This window comes from Pantherophis guttatus, chromosome 16, assembly GCF_059756535.1.
Source record: "Pantherophis guttatus breed Tessera chromosome 16, ASM5975653v1, whole genome shotgun sequence".
Taxonomy (NCBI): domain Eukaryota; kingdom Metazoa; phylum Chordata; class Lepidosauria; order Squamata; family Colubridae; genus Pantherophis; species Pantherophis guttatus.
This window is the reverse complement of record NC_142078.1, coordinates 18223636-18247605: the sequence shown is the minus strand read 5'-3', so window position 1 is coordinate 18247605 and position 23970 is coordinate 18223636. Positions and strand designations below refer to the sequence as shown.

The following is a 23970-nucleotide window of genomic DNA, read 5'->3' as shown; positions in this document are numbered from 1 at the left end:
TAGTTGCGAAGTTGTTTCCGACCCATCGCGACCCCATGGACAACGTTCCTCCAGGCCTTCCTGTCCTCTACCATCCTCTGGACTCCATTTAAGCTCACGCCGACTGCTTCAGGGACTCCATCCAGCCACCTCGTTCTCTGCCGTCCCCTTTTTCTTTTGTCCTCCATCGTTCCCAGCATTAGGCTCTTCTCCAGGGAGTCCTTCCTTCTCATTAGGTATATAAAGTATTTTGAGTTTCCTCTTCAGGATCTTCTAAAGAGCAGTCAGGGTTGATCTCCTCTAGGACTGACCGGTTGGATGGCCTTGCAGTCCAAGGGACTCCCAGGAGTCTTCTCCAGCACCAGAGTTCAAAGGCTCAGCCTTTTCTTATCGTCCAACTTTCACAGCCATCCATTGCAACTGGGAAAACCGTAGCCTTGACTATATGCACTTTGGTTAGCAGGGTGATATCTCTGCTTTTTTCTCTGCTTTTTCATATGCTGTCTAGATTTGCCATAGCTTTCCTCCCCAGGAGCAAGCGTCTTAATTTCTTAGCAACTGCATCTTACAAACATCAAATAAATCAAATAAATTTCCCACCGCCCAGTCAGAGGTGAAGAAGCTTCTTGGATGAGAAATGAAACATCTTCAAAAGAAAAATGAAAGTCCAGTTGCCTCCTAAAAAAAGCATCTTTGGGACATCTATCCAACTGCCCCTCTGAAATTCCAACAATTTGCATTCACCCTCATGTGATTTTTGTTTATCCTGTTGTCATGCATCACTGCAAGTAATGCAATGAGCTGTAGTCGCAAAAGCAAGATTTCATAAGGGTGAATGTGAAAAAGAGAAAAAGAATTTTAAAAGAATTTTTTTTTAAATTAGGGCCACTTTATTAGGTGGGCATTTGCTCCGCTGCGAATAATTACAGAAATTGGGTAATGCAAATAGATTTGCAGTTGAGAGATGTAGTGTAAAACATCTGGCAACATTGGCATTCTGATTCTGGCATTCTGATTGTATAAAATATTTAAAAAGTCACGACTTTGGTGGCTACAAGATCTAAATCAGTCGGTTTAGGAATACTAGGAATTCTGGAGACTAATTTCCCTGGCAATCAACCAGATTGCAAATAGCTAAGACTATCTGGGGAAAAAAAATAGCACATCCTCTATGGTTTCTTGTTCCTATGGCAACTGTCCGGGTCCGTGATGTCACCTCCGGTCCTGCCTTCCTGCTTTCTCCACCATAGAGCGGATCTTATGTCCGCCGCCTCCTTTCTCCCTCCCCTTTTTTATAATTGGTACGTCCCATCTCCGCCGCCTGAATACCGGCACGAAGGCGAGCGCATTCCAGGAAAAGGGGGGCGGGCGGGGAGAAATTACGGAGTTTGAACCAAGCAGGCGAGCCAGAAGCAGAAGGAATCGGGTTAGTTTCTGGAAATAATCGGAAAGAAAGTGAAAGCAAACCCCTGGGGTATTATCAATAAGATTTAGACTTTTTTCCCCCCCTCCAGGCGTGCATATATAGCCTTTGGGACGGACGCGGGGTGCAAAAATAAGAATAGGGGTTAGTGCAAAATATTGGGAGGGGGTGAAATAATTGCTGGAGAGAGTTTGCACGCTGCAATGCTGATGGGTGATGTGTTAAAGGCATTGTTGCATGATGCAAGCTGATCTCAAGTCCAGCTGCCTTTTGCAATTGACTACTGATGGGTAATGATGGTCAGCTGTTTAGACTGGCGCTGGCATTTTTATCCACCTAGCAAATCCCTCCCAAGGACCCGGGAAAGGCAGATGTTGTGGTTGGATAAGGGTTAAAGGCATGGCATTGCATTGCATATCTTTCTAAATTGTTACCTTCTCCAGTTCTTCCTCTTCTGCTGTCTCCAGATCCTGCCACTCTCCCCTGTTATTATGCTTAATGGTTTGTCGCTCAATCAGCCAAATTTTTAGACTGCATTTGGCATTTTGGGCCACCTTCAAGTCCCCTGTAGCTCAGGGTTAAACTTTGGGCTCCTTGCTGCCCGCTGAGCTTGGTTGTTTCCTTGCAGGCGTTTCGTGACTCTACTAGGTTACATTATCAGGGCTAGTGGGTGTGAGGGTTTGCTCTCTTGTTTATATACAGTAGCGGTGTGGTTTTCTCCTTGGTAATCCCTCAATTAAGATATTATTCTCTGCTTGATTGTCTGGAGTTAATCCCTGCTTATCTTAAGTGCTGGCAGCTAGAGAGGATGCGTTTAGGTCATTTGGTTTCCTCTTTTTTTTTTAATCGTTTTTTCTGAACGGTGGGGAAACGTGGTTTATCCCTCTGTGTCTGTGGATGGCTGAATGGTCTGAATAACATAACTTTTCCAACACTTTTGAGAGCGTGACAGATTTTTATTTTTATTTCTTCTGAATGGGACTGATTTTCCTTTTCTTTCTTTTCTTTTCTTTTTTTTTAGATGCCACTCAGATCATTCTGAAAAATGCTCGGATTCTTAAAGCAGCCGATTGTCTTTTCGGTGGAAATCAATGTCAACCTGGTGGTTTTGACTGTAGTCGGGTTGATCAGCCGGCTGTGGGCTCTGTCCTACCCCAGAGCTGTAGTGTGAGTAAACATATTCCAATACATGGGGATACCATAGATTTAATAGACTGAAAATGTCCGTATCGACAAAGGCTCTTCCGGAGATTAAAACGAAACTTTTCTCTCTGGCTATTTATAAAAATGTCTACAGAAAACCTCACCTTTGAATTTTTAGAAGCTTTTAATCCAGCCACATAAAGTATTTATTATTCAGTCCAGCTTTCGGAGTGTGAAAAAGCCTGGAAAACAAATTGAGATTAACATTAATCAGGCTGTCATGGTGCACAATGGAGTTTGGATATTTTTTACGCTCTGATGGAATTGTAGCTGAATGGATGAACAGAACTACAGTAGCGGCCAAAATTGTGGAAACCTTTTGGGAAAAATGTATTTTTGAGGTTTGATGGCTAATAACACCACTTTTATTTTGGAGTTTCAAGATAATCCTATTCTACTGCTGGAATGGCCTGGGAATTGCCCAGACCTTCACTCAATGGAAAATCGATGGAACTTGTTAGTCAGAAGCGACCCAGCAATAAAACCCAGTTAATAGAAGCCATCATTCAATCTTGGTTTCACATGATAACAGCTGCAGAACTAAAAGACTTGGTTCATTCCATGGGAAGACGTTGTAAGGCCGTCATTCATGCTAAAGGTTACCCAACTAAGTATTAACTGATATGGGGATCCTTTTTGTATATCTTGTTTCTTCTATGGTATATAATTTTTGTAACTCTCGTTTTTTCTACGTGTTTCACTTTTCTTCTTTATACTGTAACTGCTCTTCTAATAGCAAATCCTTCCTAAAAGTTATTGCATTACATTCTTGATTAAATTATCTTTCCATTGATATATAATTTTACAGTACTACTCCCCCCCCCCAAAAAAAAAGTGGTGTTATTATTAGCTAGTTTTAGAAAATACACTTTTTGCAAAAGGTTTCCACAATTTTAGCCACTACTATAAACTGCTAAATTTGGCTTCGTGCTATATTGTGCTTCGGATATGCAAGATAATTCTCGATTTACGACTGTTAATTCAGCCCAAAATTTCAGCTGCTGAGAGACCGTTGTTAAAAGACAATTTTGCCTCACTTTATGACCTTTCTCGGCATAGACAGTAAGTGAATCTCAGAGGTTAAGTGAATCACTTGACAACCGTGTTACTAATTTAACAACTGCAGTGATTGGTTTACGACCATTTTTCACACTTATAGACCGTTGCAGCATCCCAACATGGTCACGCGATCAAAATCCAGAGGATTGGCCACTGACTCACATTTATGACGGTTGCAGTGTCCACACGATCCCCTTTTATGACATTATGACAAGCAAAGTCCATTGGAAAACCAGATTCAGTTAACAACCGTGTTCCTAATCTAAAAACCGTGGGGACTCACTTAGCGACTCTGGCAGGAAAAGTTTTAAAGGGGGGCAAAACTCAATTAGCAAATTTTCTCACTTAGCAACATAAATTCTGGGCTCAATTGTGGTCGTACGTCGAGAACTATCTGTAACTTTAATGCTTCTTGTTTTGGGACTGAAATCTGGTGAATTTCTCCATTGGGGTCAAATCCAATTCCTTGATGAAGAAATTCTCTCTCTCTCTCTCTCTCTCTCTCTCTCTCTTTTTTAAAAAAATTATTTTATTGCATTATTCCAGTTTTGATGAAGTTTACTACGGCCAGTTCCTCTCCTTGTACATGAAGCGGATATTTTTCATAGATGATAGTGGGCCGCCGTTCGGCCACATGCTTTTCGCTTTGGGAGGTATGCAAATTTTCAAAGAATTCATCCTGTGTTGCAAGAATAAATTAAGGCATCTCTCCGCACTCAGTCTGTATTCCCGGGAATTTGAATATTAGCAAATTGCCTGAAACTTCGCAAATAAAGAGAGGGAAAGATAAAAGTTGGCTAGGTGACTTTGGGTCGCTCACCAGGAGACGGGGAATTATGGTTCCATCTTATTTATGAAACTCAGCTGGTTGACTTTTTGGGCCAATCAGCAGGAGACAGTGAGTTCTTGTCCTGCCTTAAGACATGAAAGGCAGCTGGGTGACTTTGGGCTAATGACCAGGAGACGGTGAGTTCTAGTCCCACATTAAGACATGAAAGGCAGTTGGGTGACTTTGGGCCAATGACCAGGAGACAGTGAGTTCTAGTCCCACCTTAGCCATGAAAGCCGACTGGGTGACTTTGGGCCAATCACCAGGAGACAGTGAGTTCTAGTCCCACCTTAGCCATGAAAGGAAGCTGGGTGACTTTGGGCCAATCACAAGGAGACTGGGAGTTCTAGTCCTCCTAGTTAAAACTTTAGCCCTGGGGCTATGACATTCCTGCCATGATTAAGTGTTTTATATAATTGAGCTCCCCTTTTTTCCTTTAGGGTCACCTCCCTCTTCCCCTTTTGCTAGTCATAATACCTGAATTTCCCAATTTGTGACCCAGGCAGGAGTTCTGATATTTTAGGACCCTTGCTTCAATTGGTTTGACTTACCTTAGATCATTTTTTTAGCATGAAGTGTTTCTGCGGTTTTAGGTAGTATCTATTTTTATGGATTTTTATTTTTGTTGTACGCCGCCCAAAATCCATGGCAGTGGAACATCTGGGCTATATGTCAATTCAAATAATAAAAGAGTTGAACTGATTATTGTGTTTGCAAAAGTTTATAAAATGGGTGTAGAATGGAGAAACTGGTGGGGGGGAAATCCACCTATTGCTGAGGAATCCTTAGGGATACATCCAGATGTTTAGCCAGCCTCCACTTTTAATTTAAGTTTGGGTTCTGTGACCTGGAAAATTTATTTTTCTCTTTCCCTTCCTTTTCAGGTTATTTAGGGGGATTTGATGGAAATTTCTTGTGGAACAGGATAGGAGCAGGTAAAGTTGTTTATGGTTCACCTTCTAGCTAAACATTGATAAGGACACGGCTACCTGTTAAAACTAGAGAGGGGGAAAAAAACTAAAAGAAACTATAATGCCTGCATTGTCTACAAATCTTTGTTCTTGTATTATTCCTGATGAGAAATGTAGAAAAGAATAGAATAGAATATGGAAAGAATGGAGTGGAATGGAATGGAATGGAATGGAATGGAATGGAATGGAATGGAATGGAATAGAATAGAATAGAATAGAATAGAATAGAATAGAATAGAATAGAATAGAATAGAATATGGAAAGAATAGAATATGGAAAGAATAGAATATGGAAAGAATAGAATATGGAAAGAATAGAATTGAATAGAGAATAGAATAGAATAAATAGAATAGAATAGAATAGAATAGAATAGAATAGAATAGAATAGAATAGAATAGAATATGGAAAGAATAGAATATGGAAAGAATAGAATATGGAAAGAATAGAATTGAATAGAGAATAGAATAGAATAAATAGAATAGAATAGAATAGAATAGAATAGAATAGAATAGAATAGAATAGAATAGAATAGAATATGGAAAGAATAGAATTGAATAGAGAATAGAATAAATAGAATAGAATAGAATAGAATAGAATAGAATAGAATAGAATAGAATAGAATAGAAATATGGAATAGCATAGCATAGCATAGCATAGCAAATATTTATTGGCCAAGTGTGATTGGACACACAAGGAATTTGTCTTCGGTACATAAGCTCACAGTGTACATAAAAGCCATAAGTGATAAATCATGATTATAGTCATCATAAATACGTTCATCATGAATCATAAGAGGCAACGCTTAGCGATAGTCATAGGATACTAAATTAGCAATCAAAATCACACTAGGAAACTAAATAAAGCAATGTAAATAAGATACCAGCAACAAGGTTATAGTCATAAGTAAAAAAAAAAAAGGAGATAGGTAATAGGAAGGATGAGAAGAAGAATAGTAGTGCAGTCTTTGTAAAGAGTCTGATAGTATTGTGGGAATTAGTTGTTTAGCAGAGTGATGGCACGCGGGAGGGGGGGGGGGAAACCGTCCTTCTGTCTAGTTATTCTGGTGTGCAGTGCCCTATATAACATAGTTTTGAGGGTGGAAGAACTAATACAGAGAGACAGGTAAACAACCTGCAATTGACTCGAGAGAGGCAGGTAAAAAAACCTGCAATTGATGCATAGGTTGGTACTGATTTTTCTCTTTCTTTTATCCTAGAATACAGCTCCAATGTGCCCATCTGGGCTTTGCGGCTGCTACCAGCTGTAGCTGGTGGCTTATGCGTTCCCTTGGCGTACCAAATCCTGGTTGAGTTACATTTCACCCATCTCGTTGCCCTGGGTGCTGCCGTCCTGATTTTACTCGGTAAATTAAGATCTCGTTCCTTTTCAATTCTCCATCGTTGGTGCCACGGTTCTCATGTAGTTCGGACAGAACCTTTCTGAGATTTTTCACTTATTCGGTATGACTTGGTTCACTCCATGGGAAGATGATGTAAGGCTGTAATTCATGCTAAAGATTACCCAACTAAATATTAACTGACAAGGTGATAATTTTTGTATATCTCATTTTTTCTACGTGTTTCTTCTTTATACTGTAACTGCTATTCTTCACAGCTGCAAATCCTTCATAAAAGTTATTGCATTACATTCTTGATTCAATTATCTTTCCATTGACGTATAATTTTATGGCACTGCTCCCCAAAAAAATGGTGTTATTATTAGCTAGTTTTAGAAAATACACTTTTCCCAAAAGGTTTCCACAATTTTGGTCGCTACTGTATATATTGCTTGCTGTAACTGGGCTCTCCAGTTTCAGGCACTTTACAACTTGTGGACTTCAATTCCCAGAATTCCTCAACCAGCCATGGCTGAGGAATTATGGGAGTTGAAGTCCACAAGTCGGAGGTTGGAAACCCCTCCTGTAAAAAGCTCATAGAAGAATCAGTATGGGGGGGGGGAACCCTCAATTCTCATTTCTCCTTTTGTGTCTTAACAGAAAATTCACTAATTACTCAATCCAGGTTGATGCTGCTGGAGTCAATTTTAATTTTTTTCATCCTGCTGGCAGTTTTATCTTATCTGAAATTTCACAACACGCAGAAACAAAGGTAAGAGGTTTCTTTAATGTTCCACCTTTGATTGCATTGTTTGCAATGACGTTCCCCAAATCAGGCCAAGCAACAGCATGTCTTGCATTTACGCTAAGGGGACCTGTGACCCAGACTAACATGGTTTATAAATGGTGGTTTAAGGCTCAGCCAAAACCAGCTGGGGATGAATTCTGCAACAAAACTGGGCTTAAAATTTTTCTCTAAATTTTTTTTGTAGTATGTAATGTACAGTACAACTTACGGCCACAATTCAGCCCGACATTTCTGTTGCTAAGAGAAACAGTTGTTAAGTGAATTTTGCCCATTTTATAACCTTTCTTGTCACAAATCTTAATTGAATCCCTGTGTCAGGGTACCGACGGATGCCCTAATTAAATCATGAGCCTCGAGCCAAGCTTCAAAAGAAATCCAGTTATTTATTAGGAGCTTCATGTTGACATGTTCCAAGTGAAGCCAACTCTGACCCCACGTAATTTACGGCCAAGGCTTGACCCTGTTTCCCTGCTCCCCCCAGGGTGTGTCATCAGTCACATTCGCCAATGGAGCAATTTTGCGGGTTGTAGCGATCACTCTCCTCCGGCCACTGTGGGTAACCCTGGGAGACAGTCTTGAGAGAGATATGTCTGGAATGTGCTTTTGTTTTTGGCTACTGTGGTGCTTCGCCGTTTTCCCATCCCCCTTGCCTATGACAACTTGAGAGCAGGCCAGGGATGCTTTGCGAATTGACAACTCTGCAGTTGTTAAATTAGTAAGAAGCTAGATTAAATGAATCTGGCTTCCCCATTGAAGGGGAAGGTTGCAAAGGCGGATCACGTGACCCCGGGACACGGCGACCATCATAAATATGAACCACTCACCAATCATTCAAATTTTGATCATGTGATGGTGGGGATGCTTCAATGGTCGTAAGAGAGAAAAAACGGCCACCATTGCTTTTTTTCACTTGCGTTGTAACTTTGAACTGTCACTGAATGAATCTGGAATTTTCTTTTTTTTTTTAAGCCCTTTTTCTGCAAGATGGTGGATTTGGCTGTTACTAACGGGGATCTCCTGTTCCTGTGCAGTTGGGTAAGCTTATCTCTTGATGGCCTGCTATGATATTTGATAACTGCCTTGTTCATAAACATCTTAGCCGTGTCCAACTGTGACTTTAAGACTTGTGGACTTCAGCTCCCAGAATTCCCCATGCTGGCTGAGGAATTCTGGGAGTTGAAGTCCACAAGTCTTCAAGCTGCTAAGGGTTGAACCACTCCCGTCTTAGATTTTCTGGCAGTCTCCCCTGTCCCTTCTGGGCCATTCATGTTCTCCTCCTTCCCTGAGTCTCCATTTGAGGTGACATGCAAATGCAGCCAGCTTCTCCTTCTAATGGTGGCATTTCTTTCTTTTTTAAAAAAATATATTGTTTTTTATTATACATTTCCTTTTGTTATATATACATCACGTTTCCATTTCTGCACGGACAGTGTACTGTCCATATCAAATCTCTTTTGAATATACATAATATTATACACCTTAATTAGAGCCGTTATTCTTATAATATATACAATATAATCTTCACTTCTGGCCATTCTGTACAATTTAATCTTTAATCAAATGTAAAATAATTATAATTATAATTTACAAATTATTGTAAATTTGTATTTTTGTATTTGTATTATTGTAAGATATTACAAAAAAAACACCTTACTCGGAACAGCTTACATCCTCCGACGATACCTTAACAGTTCCTAGGTCCTTGGTTAGGACTTGAGCTGCTGAGCTATTAACCAGCCTCAAAGGCTGTGAATCTCACTAAAGATTAACCAATAATAATAATAATAATAATACCTAGGACACTGGCAGCAACCCGTATCAACCATTAGCACCAGTCAATGGTATTTATGACACATTTTTAAATGTTCAGTTGACTGAGTCTCATGTTTAATGAATAAAAACGATAATAATAATAACAACAACAACAACAACACAACAATAATATTGTTAATGGTGGCATTTCATGCTTGCTTTGCAGGGTGAAATATATGGGCCTCTTCACTTACCTCCTCATTCTGAGCCTGGCGGGGATCCATTCCTGGCAACTGATTGGCGATCGCTCCTTGTCCAACGTAAGTCGGAGGGTGAAATAGGATGAGGTCGCTCTGAGATGATGGGAGTTGATCCCCAGGACTTCTGGAGAACTTTGGATTTCAGAATCCGTGCGTTTTAGCTTGGCACGGCAGTTTTTCTTGGAACATGTTCAGTCAATGTTGAAGAAATGTGTTTTCCCATACCTGTTTGATGGTAAAAATTGGGAATATTGGTAAATTAAATGCGAGGCTCTCTAACAAAGAACTGTCATATCCATCAGATAGAAAATGATAGATAGATAGATAGATAGATAGATAGATAGATAGATAGATAAGATAGGTAGGTAGAAAGGTAGATAGATAATAGATAAATAAGATAGGTAGATAGAAAGTCATAGAAAGGCAGATAGATAGAAGATGATAGATAAGGTATATATGTGTGTGTGAGTGAGTGAGAGTGTGTGTGTGTGTGTGTGTGTGCGTATGTGTGTCTGGTTATTCGGATTTTCTCCCGCGTAAAATTGGAAGTGTCTTGGCGACATTTCGACGAAGTCTCATTCGTCATCTTCAGGCTGGTGTTTTCGGCTTCGTGCTTCTAGGAGCAATGTGCGATCGCTCCTAGAAGTACGAAGCCGAAAACACCAGCCTGAAGATGACGAATGAGACTTCGTCGAAACGTCGCCAAGACACTTCCAATTTTACGCGGGAGAAAACCCGAATAACCAAAGACCTACATACAAACACCACGAAAACCTCAGAAAACAGAGAGAGAGAGTATTGAATTATTGAATTGAATTATTTTGAATTATTTCTAAACGTAACAAAGGCAGGGTAAAAGTAATAAAATTTAAATTTGTTGAAAGCATTGATTTAAGCTTAAACAAGGAGCCATGCCCCTGATCTCTCTGACCCGCAGAGACACACACCTGTTCAAGTTTTTGGGTGCCTAGAGTGGGTTATTTTAGAGGCAGCCTCATCCGGCATCCTTTAGTTTAGGAAGCCCCTCAGAAGCCCAGGTGAACCATTCTGCCTTTTCCATTTTAGGTCTCCCTGCTGGGGCATTTCTTGGCCCGGGGTTTAGCTCTCCTCATCCTCCCGGTCGCTCTCTACCTCTCGTTTTTCTACATCCACTTGCTTTTGTTGTACCGATCCGGTCCCCACGATCAAATCATGAGCAGCGCCTTTCAAGCTAGCTTAGAGGTGAGACCGAGCTGCATCTGGGACTAATTGGTCAAAAAGGGAGAAATTTTGGGGTCCTTCCTTCCCTCCCTCCCTCCTTCCTTCCTTCCTTCCTCCCTCCCTCCCTCCTTCTCCTCTTGCTTCCTTCCCTCCCTCCCTTCCCCTCTTTCTTTCTTTCTTTCTTTCGTTCTTTCTCTCTCTCTCTCTCTTTTTTTTTCCCTCCCTCCTTCCCCTCTTCCTTCCTTCCCCTTCCCTTCTTTCTTTCTTTCTTTCTTTCTTTCTTTCTTTCTTTCTTTCTTTCTTTCTTTCTTTCTCTTCCTTCCCTCCCTCCCTCCCTCCCTTCTTCCTTCCTTCCTTCCTTCCTTTCCTTCTCATAACAGCCGTTTTTTCCCTCCACTTTTGAAACTTTTACTTTTGTTTTTTATATCCATTATATGTTAATTGACGAACTGAATCCTGATTTATTTCAACCCCCTGCTGGACTTTATCTGCTCTTTCTGCTTTCTTTCTTTCTTTCTTTCTTTCTTTCTTTCTTTCTTTCTTTCTTTCTTTCTTTCTTTCTTTCTTTTAAATTTTTTTTTATTTCTTTACAACAAAATATTTATTCACACACAGAAATTTACCAATTTCTATACAGGTAGTTTTTTCACGTACGATCACAATCGAGCCCAACGTTTGTGTCGTTAAGTGAGACATCTGCCCCGCTTTGCGACCTTCCTTGCCACAGCTGTTAAACAGTTGTTAAATCCATAGCAAGGCTGTTCGGTGCTTCCCCTTTGACTGTGTGTGTGTGTGTATGTATGTTTTTTTTAGGGAGGGCTTTCTCGCATCACTCAGGGGCAGCCCTTGGAAGTGGCTTATGGTTCCCAGATTACTTTGAGGAATATCTTGGGCAAACCCTTACCATGTTGGCTTCATTCCCACCGGAATACCTACCCCATCAGGTGAGAAGGGAAGTTTTGCACCTGGGACGTTGTGTACAACCTCAGCCTGTCTCACAATGGATTCCATTCACAGGTGGGATTCATTTACCTTCCCTACCGGTTCGCAAATGTGAGCGCACACGCCTCCGTCCATGCATGTTCTTAGCTCACGCATGCACACAGGCTCAAAAATGTGGCTAAATAGGACGCCATTACATCCAGTCGGGTGGGGGGGGGCCTATTGCAGTCGGCGCTACCGATTCGCTCTGAACCGGCTGAATCCCATCACTGATTCCATCTCTGGCGGAGATATCTTCCGGCGATGCTTCTTTTCTTCGGCGTGGGAATTTTTTTTTGCCCAAGAAAAGGAGCACAATATCGGAGGACAAGTGGCCAAACTTTATTCGATGATCTTTGGGTGTCTGCTTTTGCGAGAAAGGGGCACTCTGGAAAAAAAAAAAAAGAAAAGAAACGAAAAACAGAGATTCTTAACACATTTTGGGGTTCAGGGTGTCCGGAACTCTAAAGGAGCTGATTCTTCGACACATTTGGAACATTTTGAGTTTGGCGTTTAAACCAAGAGAATGTCATTTTTCCTATTTTTTTCTTTTGGGCTTCTGCTATTATACCTTCTAGGAATGAAGTTGCAATCCAGAAATTTTGGGAGGAGTATATTTGTAATTCGGGATTGAAATGAGGAATCCTTGGTGCTTCTCTGAGCGGCACTAGGGATTCGAACTGCTGAACTGCCGACTTTTCGATCGAACAAGCTCAGCGTCTTAGCCACTGAGCCGCTGTGTCCTTTTGATTGTTAGACTAATGTTAATCTTGGGGTTAATTTCTGCTCATTGCTACTGAGGAGGTGGGTTTGGTTTTTTTGTTCCCTTTTTGGTCTATTGATTGTCTCTTTTGAATGATAGGTACATGTGGTTTATATCTGTGTGCCTGATGATGACCAATTTGGCAGAGGGCCAGGCTCCCAGGAACAAGACCGAACCCCGCCAAGCTCAGAGAGCATCAAGGACCCCTCAATTGTTTTTCCCTTTGTCTATTTTCTAATCTAGCTGACCTCAAAGGGCTGATACCTCTGTCTTTTCTTCCTGTTGAATGCAGAAAAATAAGTATTTTTTTCCTGTGACCTAAAAGAGCCCTTCAGATTATCTTGCGTGGTTACGTCCCGTTTCCTCCGTGTCCTTCCCCAGGTACGAAAACGGACGGGGCAGTTCCCATCAGCAACAGGTGACGTGTTACCCTTTTAAGGATGTGAACAACTGGTGGATCATCAAGGATCCTGGAAGGTAGGCCTCTTCAGGTAGTCCTCGGATTTACGGCAGTTCATTTAGTGACCCTTCGAAGTTACAAGACACTGAAAAAAGTCACTTACGACAGTTTTTCAAACTTACGACCGCTGCAGCTGTCCCCATGGTTATTATGATTTAAAATTCAGACGCTTGGCAGCTGGCTCGCATTTATGACGGTCGCGGTCTCCCGAGGTCGTGTGATTCCCCAAGCAAAGTCAACCGGGATGGGTGGGGAGCGAGGCTCACTTAACAACCCTGTCGCTAACTGAACAGGTGCAGTGATTCGCTTCAAACCACGGTGGCAAGAAAAGGTCGTAAAATGGGACAAAACTCACTTCACAGATTTCTTGCTTGGCAACATAAATTTTGGGCTCAATTATGGTCGTTAGTTGAGGATTACCTGTACTTTATTTGGGCAAGTGTGATTGCACACGCAAGGAATTTGTTTCCGGTGTCAGCATTCTGATGCTGCCATAAAAAGGAGGAGATGAGGCTTGACTTTTCACTTACTTATTTTCTCTGTAGATAATATCCCCTAGGAGATGGGATGGGAGGGGGGACATTCCTGTGGGCTGAGGTCAGAAGCTGGGGAGACTGACTTGGAAGATGGCCAGTGAGAAGATGAGAATTGGGGAACGGAAAGGGAAGGGTTTGGGGGTCAGAGGGTTAGTATCGGCTACGACGAAGTCGGGGCCAGATCTGTCGTACTCAATAAATGGAATATTTCAGCAAAGATTAATTGTTTAGGAGTGCAATTTATTTGAGATGACATCGAAACCTGACATCTGGTACAGAAGGCAACAGAGAAAATAATCATCCTCATCATCTTCATTTAATCCCTTGCGGGGTGGAATCTGGGTAACTGAATGGAGCTAGCAGAGTATTTTTTACTGGCCGACTGCCCTTTCTGTTGCCAATGCGGAGTTTTGTTCAGCAAATATATCCTCATTGTGCCCAGAGAGAGAAATAACTGCCTCTACCTAGGATCGAACTCACAGCCTCCTGATTGTGAGGCGAGAGCTCCACCTCTAGGCCACCGCACCACTCCAGAATACCAATAAAAGGGAGAAGTAACATAGATAATAAAAAGATAATAAATAATAACATGACAGCCACACTTAATGGATTGACGTACTTTGATTTTGCTGGTTGAAGCCTCCCGTTTTTCTGCCTCTCCCAAACAGGCAGCAGCTGGTAGCTAGCAACCCGCCACGGCCTGTGAGACACGGCAACATTGTGCAACTGGTCCATGGGATCACAACCCGCTACCTGAACACGTAAGCTGTTTTCTTCTTCGGCTTCTAGCTGCGTGTCGTCATCTCGAAACTGCTGTAATGGTATGTGGCAGGAGTCAGCAACCTGCGGCTCTGGAGCCGCATGTGGCTCTTTCACCCCTCTGCTGCGGCTCCCTGTGACTCAAAATATGCGTCACCCGCCGGCACGCAATTTATTGAGCTTTTCAACCTCCGGTAGGCCAACCATGGATAAATGCAAGAAAAGGAAAGTTTCAGAAGAAAACAGAACTTTTAATTCAACTACATATGCTAGTTTTGTGGCCGCTCAAATGTAGTCAGGCACGGGGAGGGTTTTGTGGCTCCCGGTGTTTTCTTTTCAGTGGGAAACGGGTCCAAATGGCTCTTCGAGTGTTTAAGATTGCAGACCCTTATGGGGATGTCCTTGGAGGCTGCGTCCAGAGATGTGGTCAGTGAAGAGGCAGCTTAGCCCTCTATAACGGGGCTGGGCAGGGGGCTTGAACGAGACCCTCGCCCTAATTTCTCTGCAGTCGGGTGAGAATTGTCTGAGTGCCTCCAGGCTTCCGGGAATTCTCTAGCGTTTTGACACTTAGCTGGGACGATGAAGTCCGCCCATGTGTAAGTGCAATGAAGGAGTTTTAATCCTGTTTTCTGACTGCTACTTGGTGTTCCCCAAGCACTGATGATGTTACCCAGTTGGGTCATGAAATGTCTGCAAGAAAACAGCCAAGCTCAGAGAGCACCAGTCCAACTCTGAGCTACAAATATTCTCTCCCGTTGCTTTCTCCGCTCTGCAGGCATGACGTGGCTGCACCCCTCAGCCCGCACTCCCAAGAGGTATCCTGTTACATCGATTACAACATTTCCATGCCCGCTCAGAATCTCTGGAGAGTGGTAAGTGCCAGGCTGTAGAATTGAAAGGGATTGATAAAAAGTTGGACTGAACTAAAAAAATAAACACAGCAATATCATAGTGATTTCACAGCCCTCTCTAAGCGGTGTACAGAGTCAGCCTCTGGCCCCCAACAATCTGGGTCCTCATTTTACCCACCTCGGAAGGACGGAAGGCTGAGTCAACCTTGAGCCGGTCAGGATCGAACTCCTGGCAGTCGGCAGAGTCAGCCTGCAGTACCGCATTCTAGCCACCGCGGCGCTATCCTGGCTCTTTAACCCCTTTCCTAACCTAGTTATAATCAAGATGCTGAATCTGATGACGCCGTAGGAGCAAAGAGACGCTTCCTGATGCGTCTCTTTCTAATACACAGGAAATTGTGAATCGCGACTCGGATAATGAGATTTGGAAAACGATCCTGTCCGAAGTCAGACTGGTCCACGTCAACACGTCGGCCGTGTTAAAGGTGAGTGAGCTTGGGGGTCTCGACCTCTGACGTTTCTTGCAGCCAATGGTGCAGAGAGTTGTAAGGGGACCTTGGAGGTCTTCTAGTCCAACCACTCTAATACCATTTCAGACAAATGGCTTCCCAGTCTCTTCTTAAAAACCTCCAGTGTTGGAGCACTTCTGGTGGCAAGCTGTTCCACCGGTTAATTGTTCTCACTTGTCAAGAAATTTCTCCTTAGTTCCAGGTTGCTTCTCTCCTTGATTAGTTTCCATCCGTCGCTTCTTGTCCTGCCTTCAGGTGTTTCGGAGAATAGCTTGACCCCCTCCTCCACGTTGACAGTACTGGAACACTGTGTTCTGACCCAGGCTTCCCAAGAGCATGATGCGGACTCCTTGTCCCAAGAAAAAACCCTTTTACTGTGAATTCTTCTCGTTCACATCCAGCAAAGTCTTTCAAGGGAGAATTTACAGTCACAGACCTTATCTGGCTTGGGGAGCTGCCAAGCCGATATCTTCAAAACTTGGCAAGGAGTCTCGGAGACTCACGAACCAATTAAGCCAAGTAATTGTCTCCTGCAAACTCCACTCCCCTTTCGCTCCTCTTTTATTCCCTCTGGGAGCGGCCATTCACCTGTGGCTTTACTCCTGAGTTGACCCTTGTTCTTTAGCTCTTTAGCTCTTCCCTTCTCCTGCACATATGCACAGGCTACAGTTGTTCTACTGCCCCACTGATGTCTGACTCCGAAGGCAGCTGATAACTGTCAGACGGCCCTGGCCCTCTCTCTGCCTCCGACGCAGAGCCTTCATCAGAGCCTTCCCCAGACTCCAGGACTGGCCCATGTTCCTCCCCAACCTCCTCACTGTCTGAATCTGTTGCCAGATCCGCTGGCGAGGTACAACAGATCGGGCTTCCCAGATCCTTCAACCTCTTGAATCCTGGTTGGCATTTTAAACCTCTTTTTTGTTCTTTTTTTTTTGTTTTTTTTTTTTAAACCATTCCCTTCTTTTTCTCCCCTCCAGCTGAGCGGAGCTTCTCTCCCCGAGTGGGGGTACCGACAACTGGAGGTGATTGGCGAGAAGATCTCCAAGGGGTACCACCAAAGCATGTTGTGGAACGTGGAGGAACACCGATATGGGAAAAGTTAGTTTTTAGGAAAATCTCTTTGGATGTGAATCTAGGTTTCCTGCCGTCCCCCGCAAAATTCTGGAATGTCTTCCCCCTGCCCCCCACCCCCCCCCAAAAAAGTCCCACTCAATCCAGATCTGGAGTGGTTGTCCTTGACATAATGGCCACAATTGAGCCTAAAAAAAATCCTGTTGACAAACAAGACAGTTGTTAAGTGCCCCATTTTAATGATCTTTCGTGCCACAGTTGTTAAGAGAATGACTGCTTAAGTTGTTAAGTGAGTAACATGGTTGTTAAGTGAATCTGGCTTTCCTCGTTGACTTGAAGGTCGCAAAAGCGGATCACTGTGATCCTGGGGACACTGCAACCGTCATAAATACCCTGTTTCCCCCCAGAATAAGACCTCCCCTGATAATAATCCCAATCGGGCTTTTGAGCGCATGGCAATAAGGCCAAGCGCTTATTTCAGGGTTCAAAAAAATATAAGACAAGGTCTTATTTTCGGGGAAACACGGTACATGCCAGGTGCCAAGTGTCTGCATTTTGATGGGCCGTGGAGATGCAGCAATGGTCGTAAGTGTGAAAAACGGTCATAAGTCGCTTTTTTCAGTGCTGTTGTAACATTCGTCACTAAATGAACTCTTCGTAAGTCAAGGGCTACCTGTCTGTTGACCCTAATTGTCGTCTGTGAGCAGTGGTCTAAACTCACCTGGGTTTAGAGATCAACCCCGAAGGATTGTGGGAGAAAGTTTGGCCCCCAACTAACCTGATTTTTCAGATCTTTCTTCTTTTAATCTTTTGCAGGCCATGAGCAGAAAGAGAGAGAGGTGGAATTGCATCTGCCCACTCAGATCAACATTAGCCAAAATCTCACCTTCGTTGCCAAGTTCACCGAACTGCAGGTGAGAGAAAGTCAGCCTTTGATAAAGTCACAGGGTGGACTTCATTTCCCAGAATTCTCGGCAGTCGCCATGCTTGTCCAGGGGATTCTGGGAATTGAAGTTCATTTATTGATTTTGTCAATCCCACCGCCCCCACTTCCGATTTCCCATCACGTACACACACAGCTTTACTGCCCTTCCATCAGGGGTGAAATTCAGCAGGTTCTGACAGGTTCTGGCGAACTGGTAGCGGAAATTTTGAGTAGTTTGGAGAACCGGTAGCGGAAATTTTGAGTAGTTCGGAGAACTGGCAAATACCACCTCTGGCTGGTCCCAGAGTGGGGTGGGAATGGAGATTTTGCAGAATACTTCCCCTGCCACACCCACCAAGCCACGCCCACAGAACTGGTAATAAAACAATTTGAATTCCACCACTGGCTTCCATCCTTCCCCTCCCCTTCCAGCCCTTGATGGCAGGATGCCCGTGAGGCGCCAATCCGAACCAGGCAGAGCTGGCACCCAAGCTACAGCCCCTAAACAAACCACCATGTTAAGTGTGTTGTGTAAATCCCGCCAGCCGGTTTCACAATTTGGGAGTTGTAGACTTTAAAGAGACATTCTGAATTAGGGGCCGTATCAACTCGTAGCTTGCATTGATATCCGGGAATGTCTGCCGAGCCCAATTCTTGTGTTTCGTTCTAGTGGAAGATCCTTACCCTGAAAAATGAGGACACGGAACATAAATACAGCTCCTCTCCCTTGGATTGGATTACCCTGGAGACCAACATTGCTTACTGGTTCCATTCCAGCTCAGGGGTGATTTTACTGGATTTTTATGTGGGATTAGAAATCATGTTTTCTGGAATACTTGTGGGCAATCTCCAGAACTCCCTTTGCTCCAGAAAGAATTTCAGCAGCCCATATCCTGCCGCCCATTTTTAGCCGTACAGGCAAGTCCTCGATTGACAACCAGGACTGAGCCCAAAATTTCTGCTTGCAAAGCAAGGCATTTGTTATGTGAGTTCTGCCTCATTTTGAGACCTTTCTTGCCACTAAGCAAATCATTGCAGCTGTTAAGTTGGTAACACCCTTGTTAAAGTGAACCTGGCTTCCCCGTGGACTTGGCTTGTCAGGAGATTGCAAAAGGGAATCACCTGACCCCACCCCCTCCGGGACACCCTCATAAATATGAACTATCATGCGCCCATCAGATGTTGCAAAAGTCATAACTCTGAAACACAGTCAGTCCCCTTTTTCTCAGTGCCGTCAATACACAACTCAAAGCACCTTCTCGATCTTTCTTGGCCAGGCACAAATTCACCTTCTGGGCAACCTCGTCAGCTGGACATCGGCCAACGTAGCTACCATCGTCTACGTGGCTTTGTTCCTTGGGTACCTGCTCCGGCGGCGGCGGAATATCCGGGATATCCCTGAAGGTCTGGGATCTCTCCAAACCCATCTTGATCTTCCATCCAAGACCCCTTAATTGTTGTAGAAGGTGGAAGCCTTGGACAACCAGTCGGTTGTAGGTCAGTGTGTCTGTTGATGGACGCACTAACTCTTGCTTCGATGAACTCTCCTGGCTAGGGCAGGTCTGCAGGTTCTCTGCACCCATCCTGCAAGATGGTAAAATGTCCCTAGGTCCGTGATGGCACGCGTAGCCATATTGGTGGGCATGCGAGTTTTTTGGGCCTTCTGGGACCACCAGAAGTAGGAAAATAAGAAGTTTCCTGCCTCCAGAGGGCCTCCAGGAGGTTCGGGAAGGCTGTTTTCGCCCTCCCCAGACTCCTAGAAATGCTCTGGAGCCTGGGGACAGCAAGGAACGGGCCTTCCGGTCCCACTGGAAGTTGGCAAACAGGCTGTTTCTGCCCTCCGGAGGGCTTCCAGAGGGTGGGGAAGGCCATTTTTGCCCTCCCCAGGCTCCTAGAATGGCTCTGGAGCCTGGTGAGAGAGAAAAACGGGCCTACCAGGCCATCAAGTGAAATATTTGGGAATATATTTAACAGCAAGATGCACAACGACAAAAGAAGGTAACTATATAAGGCTATTGCACCAAATAAAATTGGATTTTGGAGAAATGGAAAAAAAATTGCAATTATCAAAGGTAGGAAGAATCAGGTAAAGGGAAAGGCTCCCCTCGCACACACGTGCTAGTCGTTCCTGACTCTAGGGGGCGGTGCTCATCTCCGTTTCAAAGCCGAAGAGCCAGCGCTGTCCGAAGACGTCTCCGTGGTCATGTGGCCGGCATGACTCAACGCCAAAGGCGCACGGAACGCTGTTCCCTTCCCACCAAAGGTGGTCCCTATTTTTCTACTTGCATTTTTTTTTACATGCTTTCAAACTGCTAGGTTGGCAGAAGCTGGGACAAGTCACGGGAGCTCATTTACGCGGCACTAGGGATTCAAACCTCTGAACTGCCAACCTTTCGATCAACAAGCTCAGCGTCTGAGCCACTGAGCCACTGCATCCCATTTTAGGAAGAATAGCGATCATAAAGTAAATTTTACCAAAATTGCTTTTTTTGTCCCAAACAATACTTACAAACAATATTTTGATGAGATGAATAAGAACAATTTTGAAATTTAGTTGGCAAGGGAAAAAAGCTAGAATAAGACTGAAAATGTTGCAAGAATCCAAAACTAATGGAGGATTTGGGCTACCAGATTAGGAGTTGTATTACCAAGCATGTGTATTAACATGGGAAAAAGAATGGATAACTCTCAGACATAAAAGACTATTGTATTTAGAAGGTTATGATCTCCAATTAGGATGGCATGTTTTTTTATGGTATGGTAAGAACAAAATTAATATTTTCAAAAACACTCTGTAAGGAATGCGTTATTTTTAGTATGGGAAAAGGCAAAAGCAAAAATTTACACGGAACCGAACTGAACTGAATTGAACTGAAGTGTAGATCAGTGTTCAGTTCAGTCCAGTCCAGTCCAGTCCAGGATAGTTCAATTCAGTTCAGTTCAGTGTAGTTGTATTCAGTTCAGTCCAATCTAGTCCAGGAGAGTTCAGTGTATTTCAGTTCAGAGTCCAGTTCAGTCCAATCCAGTCCAGGAGAGCTCAATGTTCACTGAACTACCCTGAACGACCCTGAACTGGACTAGACTGGACTGGACTGAAGAGATGGGTGGTGGGAACGATGAGAAGACTAATAGTAGTGCAGCCTTAGTGAATAGGTGGACAGTGTTGAGGGAATTGTTTGTTTAGCAGAGTGATGGCGTTCGGGAAAAAACTGTCCTTGTGTCTCGTTGTTCTGGTGTGCAGTGCTCTGTAGCCTCGTTTTGAGGGTAGGAGTTGAGACAGTTGATGTCCAGGATGCGAGGGGTCTGTAGATATTTTCACACCCCTCTTTTTGACTCGGGCAGTATGCAGGTCCTCCATGGAAGGCAGGTGGGTAGCCATGGTTTTTTCTGCAGTTCTAATTCTCCTCTGAAGTCCGTGTCTGTCTTGTTGGGTTGCAGAACCAAACCAGACAGTGATGGAGGTGCAGATGACAGACTCAATAGTTGCTCTGTAGAGCTGTATGACATGAAAACGCCAGACTGGCTTTCAATCAGCATTTGTTCACCCAAATCTAGTAAATCTTGAAAAAAAATGCTAACCTATAAAGAGCCTCTGTCCATTTCTTGTTGCCCCGTCCTGGCATTTTTCTCCGGCTGAGCAACTGACCTGCCCGTTTCCCCGTCCCGTTCCTCTGCAGAGCCTTGGCAGCAGTGGCTCCTGGCCGGCGGGATCTGCGTGGGCGGATGGGCCGCGAACTACCTGCCTTTCTTCCTGATGGAGAAGAACCTCTTCCTTTACCATTACCTGCCGGCCGTCACTTTCCAAATCCTCCTGATCCCCGTCATTCTGCAGCACGCCAGCGACTTCCTTTGCAGGTAGGACACCCAACCTCGCCTGTCTTCTTCCCTTGGTTTCCATCATCATTTTTTTTAAATTGCTTTTTAAATAATAATCAGAAGCAAAGCAGAAGAAAGACAGCACAAAGAGACATACACATGGTCCCTGACTTACGACCGTTCGTTGAGTGACCATTAGAACGTACAACTTGCATGGGGGGAAAAAGTGACCCCTGACCTATTTTCACATTTAACAACCGCTGCAGCATCCCCCATGGGCACATGGTCAAAACTCAGAATGCTTGGCGACTGACTCATATTTACGACCAGGTGCAGCCTCCCTATTTTTCTACTTGCATTATTTTTTTTGAACGTGCTTTCAAACTGCTAGGTTGGCAGAAGTTGGGACAAGTCACGGGAGCTCACCCCGTTACGCGGCACTCGGGATTCGAACTGCCGACCCTTTCGATTGACAAGCTCAGCGTCTGAGCCACTGGGCCACCACGTCCCTTTATTAAGCACACCCAATTCCATTAATTTAAATACCCAAATCCCATTAAATTAAACATACCCAATTCCAGCAACCAGTCTTCCTCTTTTTCAGCCTCCCGGATCATCTTGGTTGCTCTTCTCTGCATTCTTTCTAGAGGCTCAATCTCCTTTTTTAATGCTTGTCTCTCTCTTCACTCCCACAGATCCAGGCTCTCCAAGAGCATGCACGGCGCTTTGGTGGTGGCCTGGATGTCTTCCGTCTACCTGACGTACCACACGTTCAGCCCACTTACCTACGGAGACCCGGCACTCTCAAAATCGGAGTTACAAGCTCTACGTTGGAAGGATAGCTGGGACATTTTGATCCGCAAACGCTGACCAAGCCCGAGAAACGGACGGCGGAGAGAATGTCGGTGACGGGACGACCAAGAAAAGGAGGAAAAAACATCTGAACTAGACAGTTCTTCCATTTTGGACCGGTTCTGTTAATCCCAGAAACAGTATTGTCGAAATGGAAATGGCTGCAGAATGGATTTGGGGGTGGTTTGCAATACTCTCTCTCTCCCACCCCCCCTTATTATGAATAAGTAATGTACAGGATAGTAATAATAAAAAGGAGGTTTTTAGAGATGATATTGTGAATAACAATAGTTATAAAGATGATTACACTGGGATTAACAGTGAAAGAATTGGGGAATATGGGGTAGAATAGAAAAGTCCAGGACTTTGATTTATAAAATAATTATATTGAGATTAATAATGAGATTAATAGAAATATGAGAATATGTTACAGATACTTAAAATTGAAATATGGATGGAAGCTTTAATATATGAGAAATAGACTATGTTAAAAGAAAATGTATCAATCGACATAATGAATCAATGTTTATTATGATGTTATATGGTATTGAGAATAATTGATGCCTAAAAAAATTGGGATATTGTTCAAATATCTATAACAATGGTAATAATTTGAATAGTTTCAATAACTTTAATATTTTAATATTTTCAGTATTTTTGATAATATATCTAAGCAAAAAAGAAAAGAAAGAGTGAAATAATATAGGACTATGAATTACAAATAAGAATTACTTAAACTGGCTTATATAAATGAGACGATTACAGAGATGGAATTGTGGGAAATAATTGGAAATTGTATTGTAGTTCTATTTGAATTAAGAATTAGGTTTCAATGGTAAATTGCTATATTTTGGGGATTAGAGATAGGATCTAAGTTTGGTGAAGTAATAAAGAAATAAAGATTTAATGAGCATTATACGAAGCAACCATAAATGTGGGGAAGTTTTAGAGAGGGAAATAAGATTTTTGAAATATAAACATGTTTGATTTGTATTGTTAATTGTGAGGATTTAGGCCAAGAATTGTGAAATGTAATATGAGTTATGAATTGAATCGTGACTTAAAGTGGGTTAATAGAAGGGTAATTGTTTTGATTAAATAAATAAAAAGAGTAAACTTTTGATAAGATGGTAATAGGGGAGATAGGTGATTCAAGGTTAAGTATTGTTAATTGTGAGGATTTAAGGTAAGAATTATGAAATGTACTATTAATTAAGACTAGCCACTGTTAATACATTCACAATCAGATATCTCAATTCTCTATTATATATTTCAGGTACAATCCCCAATAAAAAAAAATCTCTGGTTTAAAATCTATGTGGTTTTTTTCTCATTTTTTCCAACCATGTGTCTGGCTGGAGGCCATCTTTGAGGCTTCAGGGTTATCACAAGGCAGAAGAAGGGACACAGCGGCCTTTGATGGGACTTGGCACGGTGCCAAATTAGTGTAAAAATTCAACCGGGGGCTTTGGAGCACTTGCCCAAATTCATGTAAAAATCCCACTGGGGGTTTTGGACCACTTAAGCCAAATTTTTTTTTTGAACCAAATGCAAAAACGGACACCATTTTGATTCCTGGGCAGGATTTTTCCTGACCGTGGAGTAAAGCCTTTCCTTCTCCTGGCAC

The 23970-nt window shown here is 43.1% G+C and overlaps 1 protein-coding gene across 4 annotated transcripts; it reads left to right on the top strand.

The window, feature by feature from the left end:
• Positions 1–1166: 1166 nt before the first annotated feature.
• On the top strand, positions 1167–23656 carry POMT1 (protein O-mannosyltransferase 1). Of its 4 annotated transcripts, none has more exons than XM_087879576.1 (20): positions 1167–1280; positions 2424–2569; positions 4211–4317; positions 5378–5428; positions 6681–6827; positions 7461–7572; positions 8578–8643; positions 9587–9680; positions 10686–10841; positions 11634–11764; positions 12946–13041; positions 14229–14321; positions 15095–15191; positions 15563–15655; positions 16657–16777; positions 17567–17664; positions 18346–18459; positions 18953–19079; positions 21353–21530; positions 22187–23656. In XM_087879576.1, exons 2-20 carry the CDS (start codon positions 2448–2450, stop codon positions 22359–22361), a joined length of 2178 nt encoding a protein of 725 aa, XP_087735702.1. In that variant the 5' UTR covers positions 1167–1280; positions 2424–2447; the 3' UTR covers positions 22362–23656. The 4 variants fall into 4 exon arrangements, 3 of the variants coding, with proteins under 3 accessions (XP_087735702.1, XP_060539983.2, XP_087735703.1); XR_015730116.1 differs by having other exon boundaries at positions 1172–1405; positions 18953–19172; XM_060684000.2 differs by having other exon boundaries at positions 1172–1405.
• Positions 23657–23970: the final 314 nt, after the last annotated feature.